Here is a 20,000-nt window from a genome sequence, read left to right on the forward strand (position 1 = left end):
CACAGCCTGATGATAGAGAAGGGCAGATACAGACAGACAGACAGACAGACAGACTGAGCGACCACAGCCTGATGATAGAGAAGGGCAGATACAGACAGACAGACAGCACTGATGATAGAGAAGGGCAGATACAGGCAGACAGACAGACAGACAGACAGACAGACAGCACTGATGATAGAGAGGGGCAGATACAGACAGACAGACAGCACTGATGATAGAGAGGGGCAGATACAGACAGACAGACAGACAGCACTGATGATAGAGAAGGGCAGATACAGACAGACAGACAGACAGACAGACAGACAGCCTGATGATAGAGAAGGGCAGATACAGGCAGAGCTGATGCCCAGAGAGGGCAGGTTATGCCCGTACTGTAACCAAGGACAAATAGAAACAGAGCTGCACTTCTTAACCACCTGCCCTAATTATAATAACATTCGAAAACACTTCTTTCCCAAATTTGAAATGATTTGTCCCAACTTCAATAAGAATGATGCACAAGCTCAATATTTACTTGGTGAACAAAGAGACAAAATACATCAACTCCTGCCACAAACAGAGGGAAGAGTCGACCAAACAGTGATGCGCCCATTTACACACACACACACACACACACACACACACACACACACACACACACACACACACACATACAAATACACACACACACACTACACACTACACACACACACACACTACACACACACATGCTCACTCACACTCACTCATATACACTGTTAATTATTATTATATATATATATATTTTTTTTCCCACACTTGTTCAATACAGAATTTGTTCTACTGTTATTTTTCATGCTCATATAAATGCTTTGGCAATACAGTGTACAATTTGTCATGCCAATAAAGCTCATTTGAATTTGAATTTGAATTTGAGTGTGTGTGTGTGAGTGAGTGAGTGAGTGAGTGAGTGAGTGAGTGAGTGAGTGAGTGAGTGAGTGAGTCAGTGAGTGAGTGTGTGAGTGTGTGTGTGTGAGTGTGTGTGTGTGTGTGTGTTTGTGTGTGTGTGTGTGTACCTCTGCTGGATTTTAACTTGGACTGGAGTGTCAAATTTTCCTCTTTCAAAGCTCTGATTTCATTGGTCAGTTGACTGACTGTGTCATGACTCTGGATGAAGATGTTTGTAGGAGCAACTGTGGAAACACACACACACACACACACACACACACACACACAATGAGCAATTGAGTTGTTCATTTATTGAAGAAAGGTTCACAAGCACACTTTTCAAGCAAAACATTAGACATACAAAAGTTTGTGAGGAAATGATGAAAGAACAGATGTAGTGTTGATACTTTGTGTTTGTCAGTGTGTGTGTGTGTGTGTGTGTGTGAGCGTGTATTTATCACTTTGTGGGGACCAAATGTCCCCATAAGGATAGTAAAACCCGAAATGTTTGACCTTGTGGGGACATTTTGTCGGTCCCCATGAGGAAAACAGCTTATAAATCATACTAAATTATGTTTTTTGAAAATGTAAAAATGCAGAAAGTTTCCTGTGAGGGTTAGGTTTAGGGGTAGTGTTAGGTTTAGGGGATAGAATATAAAGTTTGTACAGTATAAAAACCATTATGTCTATGGAAAGTCCCCATAAAACATGGAAACACAACATGTGTGTGTGTGTGTGTGTGTGTGTGTGTGTGTGTGTGTGTGTGTGTGTGTTGTGTGTGTGTGTGTGTGTTGATGGTGAATGTGCTGAACTCCACCTGAGGTTATCATGATTGCGCACAATACAGAACTGACACAGACAACAGTCTTTCCCACACACACACACACACACACACACACACACCTGTCTCTCTCCCCGTGTCTCTCACACACACACCTTTCTCTCTCCCCGCTGTGACCACACGTCTCTCTAACTGTTGTCTCAGTCTCTCGTTGGTTCTGATAGAATCTTCCAGATGCTGACGGAGAGATCGGATCTCTCTCAGGTGCTCCTCGATCACGTCCACACCTGTTCAAACACACACAACAACACACTGTTCATTCATGACATCATCACGTCATTTCTAACTTTCGTGTCTGTAATCATGACGAATGCCATTCATTTGAGTTCATTAATTCTTGTAGTTTAATCTGTTTATTTTCAGTCCATTTAAACAATACAAACAATTGAATGCCTGAGAACTGTTGTGTGAGCGACACACACGCACCTGATTGGCTGTTTCCGGACTGGACCTGATAGTACGACGATCCATCAAATTCACTGATTGGCTGAATCATGTTCTCCATGTCCCACAATGCAGTGCTGTCCAGCAGGCTTGTGTTTGTCTGTCGTCCGTGTCCCGGTGCATGATGGGACACTGGCGGGTAACTGAAGGAGCGGGGTGTGTGTGCGCTGAGCTGATAGCTGGAGAGCGAGTGTGGAGCGCTCAAAGCTAATGGAAAAACACCATTCAAAGTCAGTGTGAATGCAATAGAGATTGAAACATGATTATTCACAATGTTTAATTGAACAGGAAGCGACGGGAGGCTGCATGTTACAGTCATTCCACACACTTCAGATGTGTTCTTATGAAGCAGAGTTCAATTACTGTAATGATCAGCCTCCACTGGCTCACAGCACAAACAGCAATAAGACCAAATACACCAAACAACAGTTCGTTTTGGTCCTCTAATCTCATTTCAAGAGTTAGGTTATGTTCACTGTTTGTCACTTCGCTTGTTTGTGGTGTTTCATACAGGTCCTGTGTGCCGATCAGCTGATCCTGCTTTTGACTTTCACACTTGAAACTGTTTTCATTGGCGAAGCAAAATAGACATGAAATAAACCCTTTTTCCATCAAGTAATGTAGTTCATTAACCAGTTATTGTAGAGTTTCTTATATTTATTTGTTAACAGTTGCTGCATTAGTAAAGAATTCAACGATGTGTGTGTTACAAATGTTTTAACAAATGTAGATCCTCTCATCAGAATTTACAGTCAGACGCAGATCTTGACATTAACACTCGCCAACCTGCCAAATGCAGGTAGAAATAACCAGTGGTGGTGTACTGGGCTAAAGCACATAACTGTTAATCAGCTCATAACTGTTTATCAGAAGGTCCCTGGTTCGATCCCACAGCCACCACCATTGTGTCCTTGAGTAAGACACTTAACTCCAGGTTGCTCCGGGGGGATTGTCCCTGTAATAAGTGCACTGTAAGTCGCTTTGGATAAAAGCATCTACCAAATGCATAAAAATGTAAACTCCGTCACCTTACAAGCAACTATAAATTGAACTGCATTCATCTCAAATTCAGTGCCTTATAAGCACTAAATCTGCTTGCATGTTTGGGGGAAAATGAAGCGTGTGAACGACTGCAGCAGCACACATCAGAGATAAGATCGCCAGAGCTCTGACTGGGAAAGCACGGGCAAACTGACCCACTAGAACGGTATAGATGCATATGGAACTGTATAGATGCATGTGAAACTGACCCACTAGAATGGTATAGATGCATATGGAACTGACCCACTAGAACGTGTAGATGCATATGGAACTGACCCACTAGAACGGTGTAGATGCATATGAAACTGACCCACTAGAACGGTACAGATGCATATGGAACTGACCCACTAGAACGGTATAGATGCATATGAAACTGACCCACTAGAACGGTATAGATGCATATGAAACTGACCCACTAGAATGGTATAGATGCATATGGAACTGACCCACTAGAACGTGTAGATGCATATGGAACTGACCCACTAGAACGGTGTAGATGCATATGAAACTGACCCACTAGAACGGTACAGATGCATATGGAACTGACCCACTAGAACGGTATAGATGCATATGAAACTGACCCACTAGAACGGTACAGATGCATATGGAACTGACCCACTAGAACGGTATAGATGCATATGAAACTGACCCACTAGAACGGTATAGATGCATATGAAACTGACCCACTAGAACGGTATAGATGCATATGGAACTGAACCACTAGAACGGTACAGATGCATATGAAACTGACCCACTAGAACGGTACAGATGCATATGAAACTGACCCACTAGAACGGTATAGATGCATATGGAACTGTATAGATGCATATGGAACTGACCCACTAGAACGGTATAGATGCATATGGAACTGTATAGATGCATATGGAACTGACCCACTAGAACGGTACAGATGCATATGAAACTGACCCACTAGAACGGTATAGATGCATATGAAACTGACCCACTAGAACGGTACAGATGCATATGGAACTGTATAGATGCATATGGAACTGACCCACTAGAACGGTACAGATGCATATGAAACTGACCCACTAGAACGGTATAGATGCATATGGAACTGACCCACTAGAACAGTATAGATGCATATGAAACTGACCCACTAGAACGGTATAGATGCATATGGAACTGACCCACTAGAACGGTATAGATGCATATGAAACTGACCCACTAGAACGGTATAGATGCATATGGAACTGAACCACTAGAACGGTACAGATGCATATGGAACTGACCCACTAGAACGGTACAGATGCATATGGAACTGTATAGATGCATATGGAACTGACCCACTAGAACGGTATAGATGCATATGGAACTGTATAGATGCATATGGAACTGACCCACTAGAACGGTATAGATGCATATGGAACTGACCCACTAGAACGGTATAGATGCATATGAAACTGACCCACCAGAACAGTATAGATGCATATGAAACTGACCCACTAGAACGGTATAGATGCATATGAAACTGACCCACTAGAACGGTATAGATGCATATGGAACTGTATAGATGCATATGGAACTGACCCACTAGAACGGTATAGATGCATATGGAACTGTATAGATGCATATGGAACTGACCCACTAGAACGGTACAGATGCATATGAAACTGACCCACTAGAACGGTACAGATGCATATGGAACTGTATAGATGCATATGGAACTGACCCACTAGAACGGTATAGATGCATATGGAACTGACCCACTAGAACGGTATAGATGCATATGAAACTGACCCACCAGAACAGTATAGATGCATATGAAACTGACCCACTAGAACGGTATAGATGCATATGAAACTGACCCACTAGAACGGTATAGATGCATATGGAACTGTATAGATGCATATGGAACTGACCCACTAGAACGGTATAGATGCATATGGAACTGTATAGATGCATATGGAACTGACCCACTAGAACGGTACAGATGCATATGAAACTGACCCACTAGAACGGTATAGATGCATATGAAACTGACCCACTAGAACGGTACAGATGCATATGGAACTGTATAGATGCATATGGAACTGACCCACTAGAACGGTACAGATGCATATGAAACTGACCCACTAGAACGGTATAGATGCATATGGAACTGACCCACTAGAACAGTATAGATGCATATGAAACTGACCCACTAGAACGGTATAGATGCATATGAAACTGACCCACTAGAACGGTATAGATGCATATGGAACTGACCCACTAGAACAGTATAGATGCATATGAAACTGACCCACTAGAACGGTATAGATGCATATGAAACTGACCCACTAGAACAGTATAGATGCATATGAAACTGACCCACTAGAACGGTATAGATGCATATGAAACTGACCCACTAGAACGGTATAGATGCATATGAAACTGACCCACTAGAACGGTATAGATGCATATGAAACTGACCCACTAGAACGGTATAGATGCATATGGAACTGAACCACTAGAACGGTACAGATGCATATGGAACTGATCCACTAGAACGGTATAGATGCATATGGAACTGAACCACTAGAACGGTATAGATGCATATGGAACTGAACCACTAGAACGGTATAGATGCATATGGAACTGACCCACTAGAACGGTAGAGATGCATATGAAACTGACCCACTAGAACGGTATAGATGCATATGAAACTGACCCACTAGAACGGTATAGATGCATATGAAACTGACCCACTAGAACGGTATAGATGCATATGGAACTGAACCACTAGAACGGTACAGATGCATATGGAACTGAACCACTAGAACGGTATAGATGCATATGGAACTGAACCACTAGAACGGTATAGATGCATATGGAACTGAACCACTAGAACGGTATAGATGCATATGGAACTGACCCACTAGAACGGTATAGATGCATATGAAACTGACCCACTGTTTTTGGAAACCGATGCAATGAAAGTGAATGGTGACTGAGTTTAATCTACATAATATCTCATTTTGTACTCCATGAAATTGGAGCAGTTTTTAACCAGAATAAGCCTGAAAGTGGACCACCAGACTTCATCTTAACAGTAAAAAGTCTGACGACACAATACTGGTGTTAATCAGAAACCAACACACACACACACACACACACACAATCTCTCACACACACACACTCACACACGCACATACACACGTGTGTGCTCACTTCTCATTGGTGGCCTATGACCTCTCGGAGGACACTTTTCTGGGACATTCCGCATCCTGGGGTCAGCACCGGGACAGAGCATGGGGTCAAAGGTCATGGTATTTGAGTGGCCAGACAGGTACTGGGTTTTGGGTACTGAAAACAGACCTGCAGATGAGCAGAGAGTGAGTTCTCCAGTGCTGTAGGGGGCGACACCAGACTGACAGCACAGAGCGGATGTGAGCGAGTGAGGGGCGTTCTGAAAATCATCATCACGAGCGTTTAGATGAATATGAGTATGACCACGTACACATGAAACAGCCTCTATTTTGCAATATTTTCAATTATTTTGCATTATAAATTGTTATTAGCATTACAGTTTGAGTGAAACATTGAACTGACGTGAAGTATTTGTGAAGTGTCTCTTTTCCTGTAATGATAGCTGATATGAATCAAGGGCGTAGCAGCCGTGGGATGGGGAGGACATGTCCTCCGCACTCTTTAAAAAGGTGATTTGATGGAAAATGACCGCTACACCCCTCATTAAACCTGATGATCACCTGCACTAAACTCATTTATTTACATTTGATTAACCCTGTTTCTGGTGTTGCATCGGCATACATTATATTTATTGAGAATGTCTCGAGCATCAATGATTCGTCCTTTATCATGTGAGGAACAATCAGGTATTGAGGGATTATTGGACTCTTCCGCACCAGTTACAGAGCAACTATATGAAACTGTAGAACATCTAATCCATCTCACCGTGTTACTGATGTCGTTCCATGAACCCTTTTTAAGAAGTTATTTAGAGATTAACTCTGTCATCTATAGTAAACCGATTGAGTCAGGATGTGTTACAGATGATGTAAAGATGGTTAACCTCTTTAGATCCGACTGTTGCAAATCATTATAGATAATCTCAAAGTTAGCTTTATCTCTAAAATGGATTAAATTCATTAATTTCCTCAAAATTCTACAAACAATACTCCATAATGACAACTACTATCACTATGTGAATGTTTTCATTTTATTATGTGTTTTTGATATTATATTGTATTGTGAAGCACTTTGTGCGATACAAGTTATTATTATTATTATTATTATTATTATTATTATTATTATTATTACCTCTGTCTTTTGGTGTCGGCTCCGCCACTTCCTGTGTGAACTCACTGGCTGCGTCCATGTCTGAGCACAGATCCGCATCCTCATTGGTGGAGCCTCTCTCATCAGACACAAACGAGTTGATATCTGATTGGTCTGTGGTCTCAGAGGGGGCGTGGCTGCTGTAGGGCGTGTCGGGTCGCTGTTGTAGTTTGTTGTGAAGAGACTCGATGATTCGATCTTTCTGTTGGAGCTCTTGACTCAATCTAATGGGCATCATATGTAGTCATGTGACTCTGTGATCAATGCTGTACTACTGATCAGAACACTGTGATCTGAAGTCAATTATAATCCAGAGCAGATTCTCACCTCAGGAGTTCATGATCGGTTTTATCATCTTGCTGAACGGGATGCTCACCTGAGTGCCAACAAACAAAACAACCATGTTAGGCAAAGACTGTTTAAAATGACGGGGTCAAAATTAAAACTGATTAACACTAATCATTGTTAAATCTGTGTGTGTGTGTGTGTGTGTGTGTGTGTGTGTGTGTATGTGTGAGCGTGTATTTATCACTTTGTGGGGACCAAATGTCCCCATAAGGATAGTAAAACCCGAAATTTTTGACCTTGTGGGGACATTTTGTCGGTCCCCATGAGGAAAACAGCTTATAAATCATACTAAATTATGTTTTTTGAAAATGTAAAAATGCAGAATGTTTTCTGTGAGGGTTAGGTTTAGGGGTAGGTTTAGGGGATAGAATATAAAGTTTGTACAGTATAAAAACCATTATGTCTATGGAAAGTCCCCATAAAACATGGAAACACAACATGTGTGTGTGTGTGTGTGTGTGTGTGTGTGTGTGTGTGTGTGTGTGTGTGTGTGTGTGTGTGTGTGATGTGTGTGTGTACACACGTCCACTGATCTTGTCTGTGATTCTCTGGGCGAGTGATATATTCTGTGCCAGCTGTTCTCTGAAGCTTTGGCTCATGTAGTAATCGATGTCGTTGGCACGCAGCAGCTCTTCGAAGGCTTTGGTTGTGTCGCTCAGGTGTCGTGTGAGGATGTGACAGATGCCACGCCCCTCTCGCATCTTCTGACGCAGGTGTGACAGCTCCCGCGCCTGTGCCTGAATCAACGTGTTGTACTTCCTGTACAAACAGGAAGAGGAACACATTAGTGCTTTCCCGAGATGTTGTGTCAGTACATTTGTATTGTCAGGATATTTACTGTTTGTGTTTTAATATCACAATGAAGTGAACATACAGCTGAATTTTAAATGAGTTCACCCATTTGCTCTTTACTAACATCAAACATGAAAAAACCTCTTAATGACATCATCCAACAGGATGTGACATCATTTTGGTTGGAAACAACAGCACAGACAGAGTAACTATTCGCTTTGGGTTTGATGTTTTGTGTCACTTTAAATCATGATGATAATATCAACATTTCAAAAGATTGTTAAAAATATGAAAATGATCTTAAAGTTGACTCCTCGTGTAAACGGCTGTCAGTTAGACCAACTTCAGCTCTTTATTTCCATCCTGGTCATGTTCTTGCTATTGATTAAATAAACATCAAGTTATAATCAATAAAGTTAAAGTGATCTTGACCAAAGGGTGTTTCTGTAAGTACTAATGAATTGAATATATATATTTTGATGTAACAGAGTTTAAAGTGGACTCTGAATGGATCTCACCTAGGCCAGGTGGCACACTTGTTCTTCTCCGGGTCGCTCTGTCTGTTTTTGATTTGTGTCTCCAGAAGGGCCACTCGGGTCACCAGCTCCTGCAGCTCTGTGCTGGGCATCAGCGGCCTGTCAGACTGCCAACCTTCATCCTCCTTCAAACCCCCATGACTCGTGCTCGCCTGGAACGCCCAGTTCACCTGGACCATCCATTAATAAAGGTCATTATTAGGAGACACAAATACAGTATAACACACATTCAGTGGTCACACATATGTGTTCAGTGAAGTTACTTAAACATGTATGAATGTTGTTTCATTACACAACAAGAAAAAGCAAGTGTCAAGTGTGATTGTGTGTCTCACATGCTGGTGGAGTGTTTCTCGAACAACCTTTTCGGAGTCATTTTTGCTCAATGACTTTTACTGAACTGCTGTTGAGGGATTTTTATTGGATGTTTGAAGTCACACAGGTGGAGTTCAGCACATTCACCATCAACACACTGACAAACACTCATACACACACACGCTGTCACACACACACACACACTGTCACACACACACACATACACAAACACAAATCACACAAAGCACACAAACAATCACACACACACATACTGAGACACACAAACACACACACACTGACACACACACATACTGAGACACACAAACACACACACACTGACACACACACACACACACACATACTGAGACACACAAACACACACACACTGACACACACACACACACACACACACACACACACACACACAGGTGTCCTAATGTAGTTTGGGGGTCACAGTATGTGTATTTATTGTGTTTTGCATTACAGTTGCAGTGTGACATTAAGTGCTTACATAACGTCTGGTACAAACAACATTTGTGTCTGAAACGACCCGCCCCTCCCTCTCGTTATCATCGCCCCAACTCAGAAGGAGAGAGGAGAGGTACAATTTAATGAGCCTTGTTTTGGCCCCTAGCAAGACAAGCTACCACAGAAGCCGCCACCCCTTATGCCCCAGAAGTTAGGAGGAGAGCGAGTGCATCCGACACACCTTGCCCACGTCCCGGGTACAACCAACCTGCACAAAGCCCCCCTACACATCATGGATGCCAGATTCACCCTTTCCTTTGGACACTAATACCCCGTGGACTCTTTTACTCCCCTTTTTAACTTTTCATGTTGTTAATTATTTATAATAAGCACCTCTTTTTATCATTTGACATGAAATTCTAACTTTAAAAGTTTACAGAGCTGTAGCACCTACAACATTAACTGGTTTTAAAGTTAGTTATTCTGTAATAAATGAATACTAATATCACATAATCAATTGATTAACCCTAACCCTCTCTATAAGGAACATCATTTCTCCTGTGACATATTTCAGCATCAGAGCGTTACCTTGCGCGGCGTGCGTTCCAGACTGGAGCTGTAGTCAGAGGTGGCAGAGAGCGAGCGGATGCGCAGCTGCAGGCCGCGGATCACTTTATGAGAGCGAGAGAGCTGCCCGCGCAGGTCCTGCACCAAACGCTGCAGTGAGGAAGCGTCGTCCATCTGAGTGCCGTCACTGTCGCCATGCCAACCGCAGCGTTTGTTCCCCGAGGGAGAGACGCACATCTGCAACTCCTCAAACTCTGACAAACAGACGAGCAGAAATCAAGCGCATGAGCACATGATGAATGTTTCTCCAGTTTGTGATTAAAATAACTGCAGAACATAAAGCCGCCGCGGCCCTGTTTGGTATTAAGATGTGTTTCAGGAGATCCAATCACAAGTGTTCAGTGTGTACACAGGAGGTGGACGAGACACATTCAAAGGTGGACGAGACACATTCAGAGGGGGACGAGACACACTCAGAGGTGGACGAGACACATTCAGAGGAGGACGAGACACATTCAAAGGTGGACGAGACACATTCAAAGGGGGACGAGACACATTCAGAGGGGGACGAGACACATTCAGAGGGGGACGAGACACACTCAGAGGTGGACGAGACACATTCAGAGGAGGACGAGACACATTCAGAGGGGGACGAGACACATTCAGAGGAGGACGAGACACATTCAGAGGAGGACTAGACACATTCAGAGGGGGACGAGACACACTCAGAGGTGGACGAGACACATTCAGAGGAGGACGAGACACATTCAGAGGGGGACGAGACACATTCAGAGGGGGACGAGACACACTCAGAGGTGGACGAGACACATTCAGAGGGGGACGAGACACATTCGTAGGTGGACGAGACACATTCAGAGGAGGACGAGACACATTCAGAGGTGGACCAGACACATTCAGAGGGGGACGAGACACATTCAGAGGGGGACAAGACACATTCAGAGGTGGACGAGACACATTCAGAGGAGGACGAGACACATTCAGAGGAGGACGAGACACAGGTGTACACAGAGCTCAATGTCATAACACATGATATGATGTATGGAGTGTGTGTTATATTGTGATGTGCACCTGGGCTGCTGATGTCATCTCTCTCTGCTTCATTCTCACTGCGACCGCTTGTTTCATATCCCAAATCCTGCAGATCCACCTGCACGTGTTTACTGTCATGTTGTACGGCACTCTCCGCTGAAACACACAATATCACACAACATGATTTACAGGCAGTTCATCTTTGAGCGATTAATACGTCATACAACATCAGCGTCTACATCACATCATCACACCCTTGGCCCCGCCCACTGGCGCTCAGTCCGTAAACAAGAGAGAGCCGGACAGACAGGCCTAATGTGGCCTACTAACTATTCCTCAACACAGGGGACGCATCTGGACTACTTTGAGTTATTTTTAATATAAACATGCACTAGTTGGATGTCTTTGACCGTTGTGGTGATCCGGCGATGTGTCCATCAGTGCAGGATGATGCTGTATGTATGCACATGCACCATGTATGTGGAGTGGTGGTGGCGTAGTGGCTAAAGCACAGGGCTGTTAATCAGAAGGTTGCAGGTTCTAACCCCACAGGCACCACCATTGTGCCCTTGAGCAAGGCACTTAACTCCAGGTTGTTCCAGGGGGATTGTCCCTGTAATAATTGCACTGTAAGTCGCTTTGGATAAAAGTGTCTGCCAAATGCATAAATGTAAATGTAAATGTATTTGCATTTCTTTCTGCTCATATGAGCATGGTTTACTTGTAATCCAGTCATAATACCATTCAAGCTTTGCAAAGGAACTGTTATCGAAGGATGGGGCCATTAAAAGCACTAATGGACCCGAAAGAAAAATGTAAGTAAACAGTTTCATTCATGAATATTTGAAATGTTTGATAGTTTGTGGTGCTCATGTGCTTGAGTGAATATTTTCATATATTCAGATGAAATATGTTGGATGTTCTTTATGTGTAAACCATGCATTTATTTTATAATGAAGTGGAGCTTGTTCATTCTCTTCTGATTGAGCTTCAATATGGCTGTTTTCGAGGGGTTGCACGATGTTACCCAATCCTAACACTGGTCATTTACATTTAAAAAAGGCCCTTAGGCCAAAACCAAGCGCTCAGAGGGCCAGAAACAGGCTGGAAAATGATCATATATTACTAAATTATGACTTTTGGTGCAAAAAAAACTTTAATAACATTATCAGTGGACCTTAGAGAAGATAATAAAATGACAAAAAAGAATATGTCATGACCCCTTTAAAATGAGACCTTCTGAAAGGTGTGTGTGTGTGTCCTCACTGAGTAGTTCTCTGTAGTCTTTTAGTTGTTCATTCAGTGCGTGTACGGTGGCCTCAGAAACCATCAGTCTCTCTTGCAGCTCGCGGCTCTCCTGACGACTCATGGCGAGGTCGCTACGGAGACCCTCTGCCTGCTCCCGAAGCCCCGCCTCCACATGCTGCCAGAACCCAATGACCCCGCCTCCTCGTCCAGTGCTCGACCCTGAGTCGTCTCTCTCCACCTCGTGCTCCAGCTGCACATTCTGATTCAGAGGTGTAAAACACACTTTTACCTCCACTTGGACATTACAAAGTACTTTCTGTATAAATTCAATGAACTTTGCAATAAGATTGCATTTACTTTGTGAATTTCAATAAAATATGCCTGGTACAAATTTCTCCCCCAAATCTAAAATATAGACATAAAGGCACAACTTCCTATAAAGCTGTTTTCTGTTGGCTTATAACAGTATTATTTTCTGTAAAGATGCTGTACAAATAAGAATGAACTGACTTTAAACGTGTCATTAAACACAATGTAAAGGGCATAAGAACAGAAGATAAAACTTGCCTAGGTGGAGTTAGAACATCAAACCTTCGTACTGCAGCCCAGTGCGTTACCACTGGGCCACACATCATTACGTTTTCATGATGTCAAAGAGACATTCAGAGTTGAGACTACAATATAATTGCTGAGATACAACTACATTTACATTTATGCATTTGGCAGACGCTTTTATCCAAAGTGACTTATAGTGCCCTTATTACTGGGACAATCCCCCCGGAGCAACCTGGAGTTAAGTGCCTTGATCGAGGACACAATGATGGTGGCTGAGGGCATCGAACCAGCAACCTTCTGATTACCAGTTATGTGCTTTAGCCCACTACGCCACCACCACTCTTCCATCCAGGTACTTGCCAGGCTCAATGCTGCTTAGCTTCAGTGGATAACCTGTCTAGAGCTACAGGGTTATATGGCTACTGATGAAGACTCAAAGGTCAACAGAAGTAAACATTTGAAAACCGTTCCTTGCTGGACTCAAACTCAACCTTTTGAGCCGTATTCCAATGCTTTAATCATTGGGCCAATTAGTCTCAAAATATCTCAAAAATGCCAAAGATACATGACAAGATCAGAGTGAGTGCACAAAAAAGGACACTTAATGGAGACTGACATCTTGTCAGAAGCTGAAACCCTGTGACTGGTGAGAGTCATACTGAAAATCATCTGTCCTCATCCTCCTTGACTTTCAACACAATGAACCACCAGATTCTCTTGTCCGCTCTCTCTGACCTGGACCTCACAGGAAATGTGCTTGGATGGTTTAAGTCATACCTCACAGGCAGATCCTTCTAGGTCACCTAGAGAGCTGACCACTGGTGTTCCACAGGGATCAGTGCTTGGACCCCTCATCTTCTCAATCTACACATGGTTTCTCCTACAAGTGCTAAACAGATGACTCGCTACAGCCAGACAACCCCACTGTCTCAGCTCATATCTCTGCCCGCCTCTCTGTGATCTTGGCCTGGATGAAGGAACATCACCTATAGCTCAATCTTGCCAAGACAGAACTTCTTGTGATCCCAGCCAACCTGTTTGCTGACCACAATCTCTCAATTCATCTTGGTTCAATGACGCTAACGCCAACCAGGACAGCCCAGAACTTGAGTGGTGGTGGATGACCAGCTTAACTCTACTGCCAACATATCAACAACCACCCGGTCTTGCAGATTCATGCTTTACAACATTAGAAATATCTGACTTCTCCTGTCTGAATATGCTACACAACTCCTGATCCAATCTCTGGTCATCTCAAGACCGGAATACTCTAATGCCATGTCTGCCAGATAGCACAATTAAGCCACTGCATATCTCTTAACTGTTCTTCATTCAGCCAAAGAGGTCTCATGTCACCCCACTCTTGTTTTCACTCCAATGGCTGCCAGTAGCTGCTCACATCAAATTCAAGGCTTTGACACTGGCCTTCAGGACTGCCATTGGAACAGCTTCAATTCACTCCTCCAGGTCTATGTCCCAACTCGCTCTCTATGGTCAATGAATGAGCGGCGCCTGGTGGTCCCGTCGCAAAGAGGCACAAAGTCCATTTCATGATTATTCACTATCTCTGGTCCTCTGGAGTGGTGGAATGAGATTCCAACCTTCACACGATCTCTTGAAACTATCTCAGCATTCAAGAAACAGCTGAAAACACATCTGTTCCATGAGCACTTAACCAATCCCCACTAAATACACTAACCATAATCCCTAACCCTAATTTAATGATAAAAAAAAATAGATACAAAACACAACAATAAATCCTTGTCTCTTTCTTCTGCACTAGTCTCTTTACTACTCCAGCCACTGTGAGAACTTGGCAGTGTGATACTGCAGATATTGTTGACTTTTGTATGACAAATTGTTTGTTATGTTCCTCATTTGTAATTCACTTTGGATAAAAGTGTCTGCTAAATGATCAAATGTAAATGTACATGTAAACAAAGGTGTTGGTTAGCATGATCACCAATTAGCATGCTAAGATAATGTTACCTACAGATAGCATTGTCATCAAATAGCCACTGAGAGGTGTCCAAGTCACACCAGCTTACCACTGGTGTTCCTCAGGGATCGGTGCTTGGACCCCTCCTCTTCTCGATCTACACTACATCCTCTAACCCTAACCCTAACCCACTATTTGCATTTGCTATAATAGCATGTAACATGATAACCCATGCCAAACAGATCCATTTTGAAATTCAGCTGATGTTGTCTCCAAACCACTCGGATACACTCAGGATATGATATGGATAAAGCACACACATTTTAATTTTAATTCAAGAAGGGGTTTAAGAGACTAATTTTAAATCCAAAATGGCAGAGCGGCAATATGCCTGAAATTGGAAAATGTGGTATTGTTAGATTCCATTTTACACAAGGAATCAATACACACCAACCTCATAATTTCAGGATAAACGTTGAAATGTTATGGGCAAAAATAGCCATTTTATATAATTTCTTGACCCATAGGTGAAGCTGTCACCAAACTTTGCATATACCCTCAGATCATTGTCCAAGGGAAGCATACCAAAGTGTTTCCGAGATACAGCTTGACTTCCTGTTTTACGTTGACATCGTTAACTTTGTGGTGGCATCGTTTTTCAACAGTTTGTCTGGAGATTATTTTGAGCCACGGTTTGAGCAAATATAAACCATATATGTCAAAATCCAAGATGGCAGCTACTATAATGGGCAGAGTTTTAATGTAAGTGGTCCACTGGAATCATCAGGTGGAAAGTAATCAGATGCAAAGTTAGTTTGTAACCCAAATTATTCCATAGATAATTTAATTTTGGTTTTCTCACGTGTGTGTTGTGATTGGCTGCAGGTTTGTGTGACAGCAACGCTCCGAGGTCAAGGGAATGCGGTCTGGTGCAACGTCTCTTCAACTCTCCCTCCCTGATCTTCACAGGAGGGGAGCGACGCTTGACCTGAGGGGCCCGAACATCTTCATCATCCCGTTCCTCCTCTTCTTCCCGTGGGAGTGTATGGGAAGCTCTCAGAGTTTCACTGCAGTTCAGCCGATCTGTTTCACTCTCCTCCAACCCTCGACACCTCACAGGTACCTTTTCATCCGCACTTAATCCAGATTTCAATCCAGATTCCAATTCACCTCTAGATTCTAATCCAGTTTCATTCTGATTCAGCGCTGCACTTTCTTCATTCGTATTTGGTAGAGTGTTCCTGCGAGAGCAATGATACCAAATTACATGAAAATCTGGCAAAACAGCACAAGCTCTTACACACACACACACGCACATACACGCGCACATTTGATTATTTTATTTGGAATGACCAATACTGTTTAAAACAACACAGCATCCAAATATTCACAAAGAGCCTGTTGTGTTTCACCTGACAATACACACATCGACAATAGTCACAACCACATGAATATCTAAATCAATAGACTATGGATAGAGGTGACATCGCCTTCTCCAAACATGCAGACTGCCTATGATTGCTGACACAGAACAGTATTTGGCTGTTTGCTTAGAAATCGTTTTACTCAGCCCAGCAATTTGCAAACCCCTGACGCATAATCTGTGCACATGTCCTAAACTACCAAAGATTAGGATGATCAGTTTTGTGCTGTAACCACACACTGCTAAAGCATTTGTTAATGACTGGTATTTTAACATTTTCTCAGAAAAACACAAGTCCATGTAAATATCAAAACAACACCCCACTTCCAGAATCAGAATGTTTTTAAAGAGTTCATTGACAACTACAATGTCTGGAGTGTTTGGATGTTCTCTGAGGACACTTCGTAGAAGGTTTGTGTTATCATTCAGATTTGAAAACCAACTCGTTTGAACAGTCTTGTTTGTGTGTATTACACTTTGTCCAGAAACTTTGCGCAGTTCTTGAGCTGTTGTGTTTACGATGCGATCGTGGCGTGTGATGTAGAGGCCTTTGAACGCAGGGCACCCGTTCATTATGTGCGCTGTAGATTCCAGTATGTTATCGCTGTGTAATAAGCAGAATGGTTCGTGGTGTTTTGGAAACCACAGGGAAAGATTGTACTTAGTCGGGAGAGTTTGCAGCCGGGCTTTAATAACAAATTTTAGGATACCTCCGTTAACGGCTGAGTTTTGTAGCGCCGAGCGTGAGACCGTATGATCCGCGCACTGCAGGCATGCAAGCTTACCTTGAAGGCGCAGGTTAACCCAATAATCGCGCTGTTGAGCTTGAAAATATTGGAGGATCTCGTACCTGCACGTCCGGTTGTTCAGCTTCTTACTGGTTCCAGTGTGATGTATAGTCGCCTCAGCATGCACGTTTAGATCCATGATCTGCCCCTCGCTGATCTTCACCTGCTCCCCGCCTGTGTGTGCCCAATTCAGCTGTATATTAGTGTCGCTGCACAAGTCATTCAGATCGGGCCAATCCGAACGTACTCCAAATCCTGTTGCCTTGGTATCCAGCTTTCCGCTAGGTTTCGTTCGAAGCCGAGGAAACCTGGTTCTCCATCTGCAGCATAGGGGACCTTGCGTTTACCCAGATCCAGCAGCAGTGAGCGCCGGGCCACTTCTCGAACTTTTAGATCGTCGTTATTCAACATGTGCAGTAAATGTTTTATTCTGGTAGCTGTATATATCCATTCAATGTTGGGAATCCCCAGTTCCCCCTCGGATTTGTTCATAAAGAGAATACTTCTTGATGTGTGTGTATTGAGACTTAACCATTTTCTTACCAGCTGCACGGTCTTACTGTTCAGCTCCTTCAGATGCTTTTTAGCAATGTGGACAGGTCGGCAGGGGACACTGATCTATCATGTCCAATTTGCTGGAGTATTCCTTACAGATATCGCTCACTTGCTCTTGCCATTCTCCTGCAACATTAAACATGTGTCCTAGATAATTGTATGATTCAAGTCTTGAATAGACTCGAATTGTGCTTCCAGCAATTGTAAATAATGGAGGCTTATCATACTTGGCTCTATACCATCTATCGCCACCGCTGCGTCGTTCGTAGAACACCGCACATTTGTTGTTCTTGACTTCAAGTCCAGACCATTGCAGAAAGCGATCGGTGTGTGACAGCGTGTTGTTAATGACGTTCTCCTCCCTTGATACTATGAGGACGTCGTCGGCAAAGGCCTGAACTGGGTTTGGAGATGTAATGCCAGGCGGGGCAAGGAGGCATAACCATTTCAGCCAGTGGTTTAAGGCCACTATGAAATTCACTGCACTCCAGGGACACCCCGTCTTAATCCCAACTTCAAGTTTAACCGGTTTCGTTAGTTGATGTCCGCAAATCACTTGTAAAAATGAATTGTCATGTACATTCTTGATTATATGTATATACTGTTCCGGCAGTTTTATTTCCTCGAGGGAATGAAGCATTACACTATGAGGTAAAGAACCAAAAGCGTCTCGAAAGTCAAGGAACACAGCATAAAAACGGGAGGATTCATGTTTAAAGTCGTCAATGGCAGTCTTCAAACAAAATACGTGCTCATTCATTCCTTGCCTCTCTATGTACGCCTTTTGTTTTGTTGTTAATGTTCCTGATTCCACCAGCCAGGGTAAAATTCGGCCGGGAATACACTTCATAAATACCTTGTATATGGTGGGGAGCAGCGAAATATCTCTCCAGGTGGAGGGGTCTTCTGGAATGTTGTTCTTTTTGGGGATCCTATAAATAATAGCCCCTTCCAGGAGTCGGGAACTTTCCGATTAATTAAGCAGACATTAAAAATCTGAGTGAGGATCACTATTGAGAATTGTTTTGTTGCTTTAAGCACTTCATAAGTCACTCGCCTGCACCACATGCCTTGTTGTTCGGGAGGCTGCAGAGAACTCTTGAAATCTCCTCTGTGGTGAAGTCCGAGGTTGCGGGTGATCTTTCGGGTTGTCCAGGTCAAGAGCGCCACGCCATGGAGGGCTGCTTATCTGCTGATGTAACTGTGCAGGTTGACATTTCGCAGCATAATACTCATAGACTTTATCCACATACGCTATCGCAGGAGGGGATCTGGGTAAGTGCTATAATTTAGAATAATATCTATTGCCTTGCTCCTACGGTGTTCCCAAAGATAAGCCAGTTCGTTTTCGCTTACCACTCTTGGCTCTCTCACATGGCTGGAATGTGTCGCTCTATTGAGCGCCGGCTGAATGGTTTCCCGTACGAAGCGCAACTGCTGATCTATCCATCCAGTGATCGTCTTCGAATCGGGTCTCGGTGAGAGCGCTCTGCAGAGGGGGAATTTCCGTAGGATTCTTACGGTGTACTTTAACAAGGGGACTCCCAGTGGTCTCCCATCTCTGTGAGTTGCTGTGTAAGACCCATTTCTGTAGTATACTCCACATAAGATGGTTATGAGTTTAGTCCAATAACGCGGATTGTTTCCGGTAAATCGTATTATTTGTCTATCATTAATTAGTCTAACATCCAGGGTTTTTCTGAACTCTCTCTCCTGTGCCTGAAAGCACATCCATTCCTGGTCAGAAAGTGGGTGATTGTAATGTTCAAAGTTTGCCAATGTGTGTGTGTGAGGTAACCCCAGGTGGGTTACCTCACACACACACACACAGACACAGACACACACACACACAAACAGCACAAGCTCTTACACACACACACACACA

General features: G+C 43.2%; 1 protein-coding gene across 1 annotated transcript in view; it reads right to left on the reverse strand.

Annotated features, from left to right (window-relative positions):
- Positions 1-20,000, reverse strand: part of LOC127645045 (myomegalin-like) — a 123,153-nt gene that overhangs the window by 31,144 nt on the left and 72,009 nt on the right. The window contains exons 19-30 of the mRNA XM_052128560.1: positions 16,212-16,590; positions 12,874-13,114; positions 11,647-11,763; positions 10,579-10,811; positions 9,190-9,377; positions 8,403-8,638; positions 7,859-7,907; positions 7,514-7,755; positions 6,404-6,550; positions 2,174-2,398; positions 1,843-1,974; positions 1,035-1,151 (exon numbers count right to left, since the gene is read on the reverse strand). Coding sequence (XP_051984520.1) covers positions 1,035-1,151; positions 1,843-1,974; positions 2,174-2,398; positions 6,404-6,550; positions 7,514-7,755; positions 7,859-7,907; positions 8,403-8,638; positions 9,190-9,377; positions 10,579-10,811; positions 11,647-11,763; positions 12,874-13,114; positions 16,212-16,590 — 2,306 coding nt within the window. The remainder of the gene's footprint in view (positions 1-1,034; positions 1,152-1,842; positions 1,975-2,173; positions 2,399-6,403; positions 6,551-7,513; positions 7,756-7,858; positions 7,908-8,402; positions 8,639-9,189; positions 9,378-10,578; positions 10,812-11,646; positions 11,764-12,873; positions 13,115-16,211; positions 16,591-20,000) is intronic.

This window comes from Xyrauchen texanus, chromosome 6, assembly GCF_025860055.1.
Source record: "Xyrauchen texanus isolate HMW12.3.18 chromosome 6, RBS_HiC_50CHRs, whole genome shotgun sequence".
Lineage (NCBI taxonomy): Eukaryota > Metazoa > Chordata > Actinopteri > Cypriniformes > Catostomidae > Xyrauchen > Xyrauchen texanus.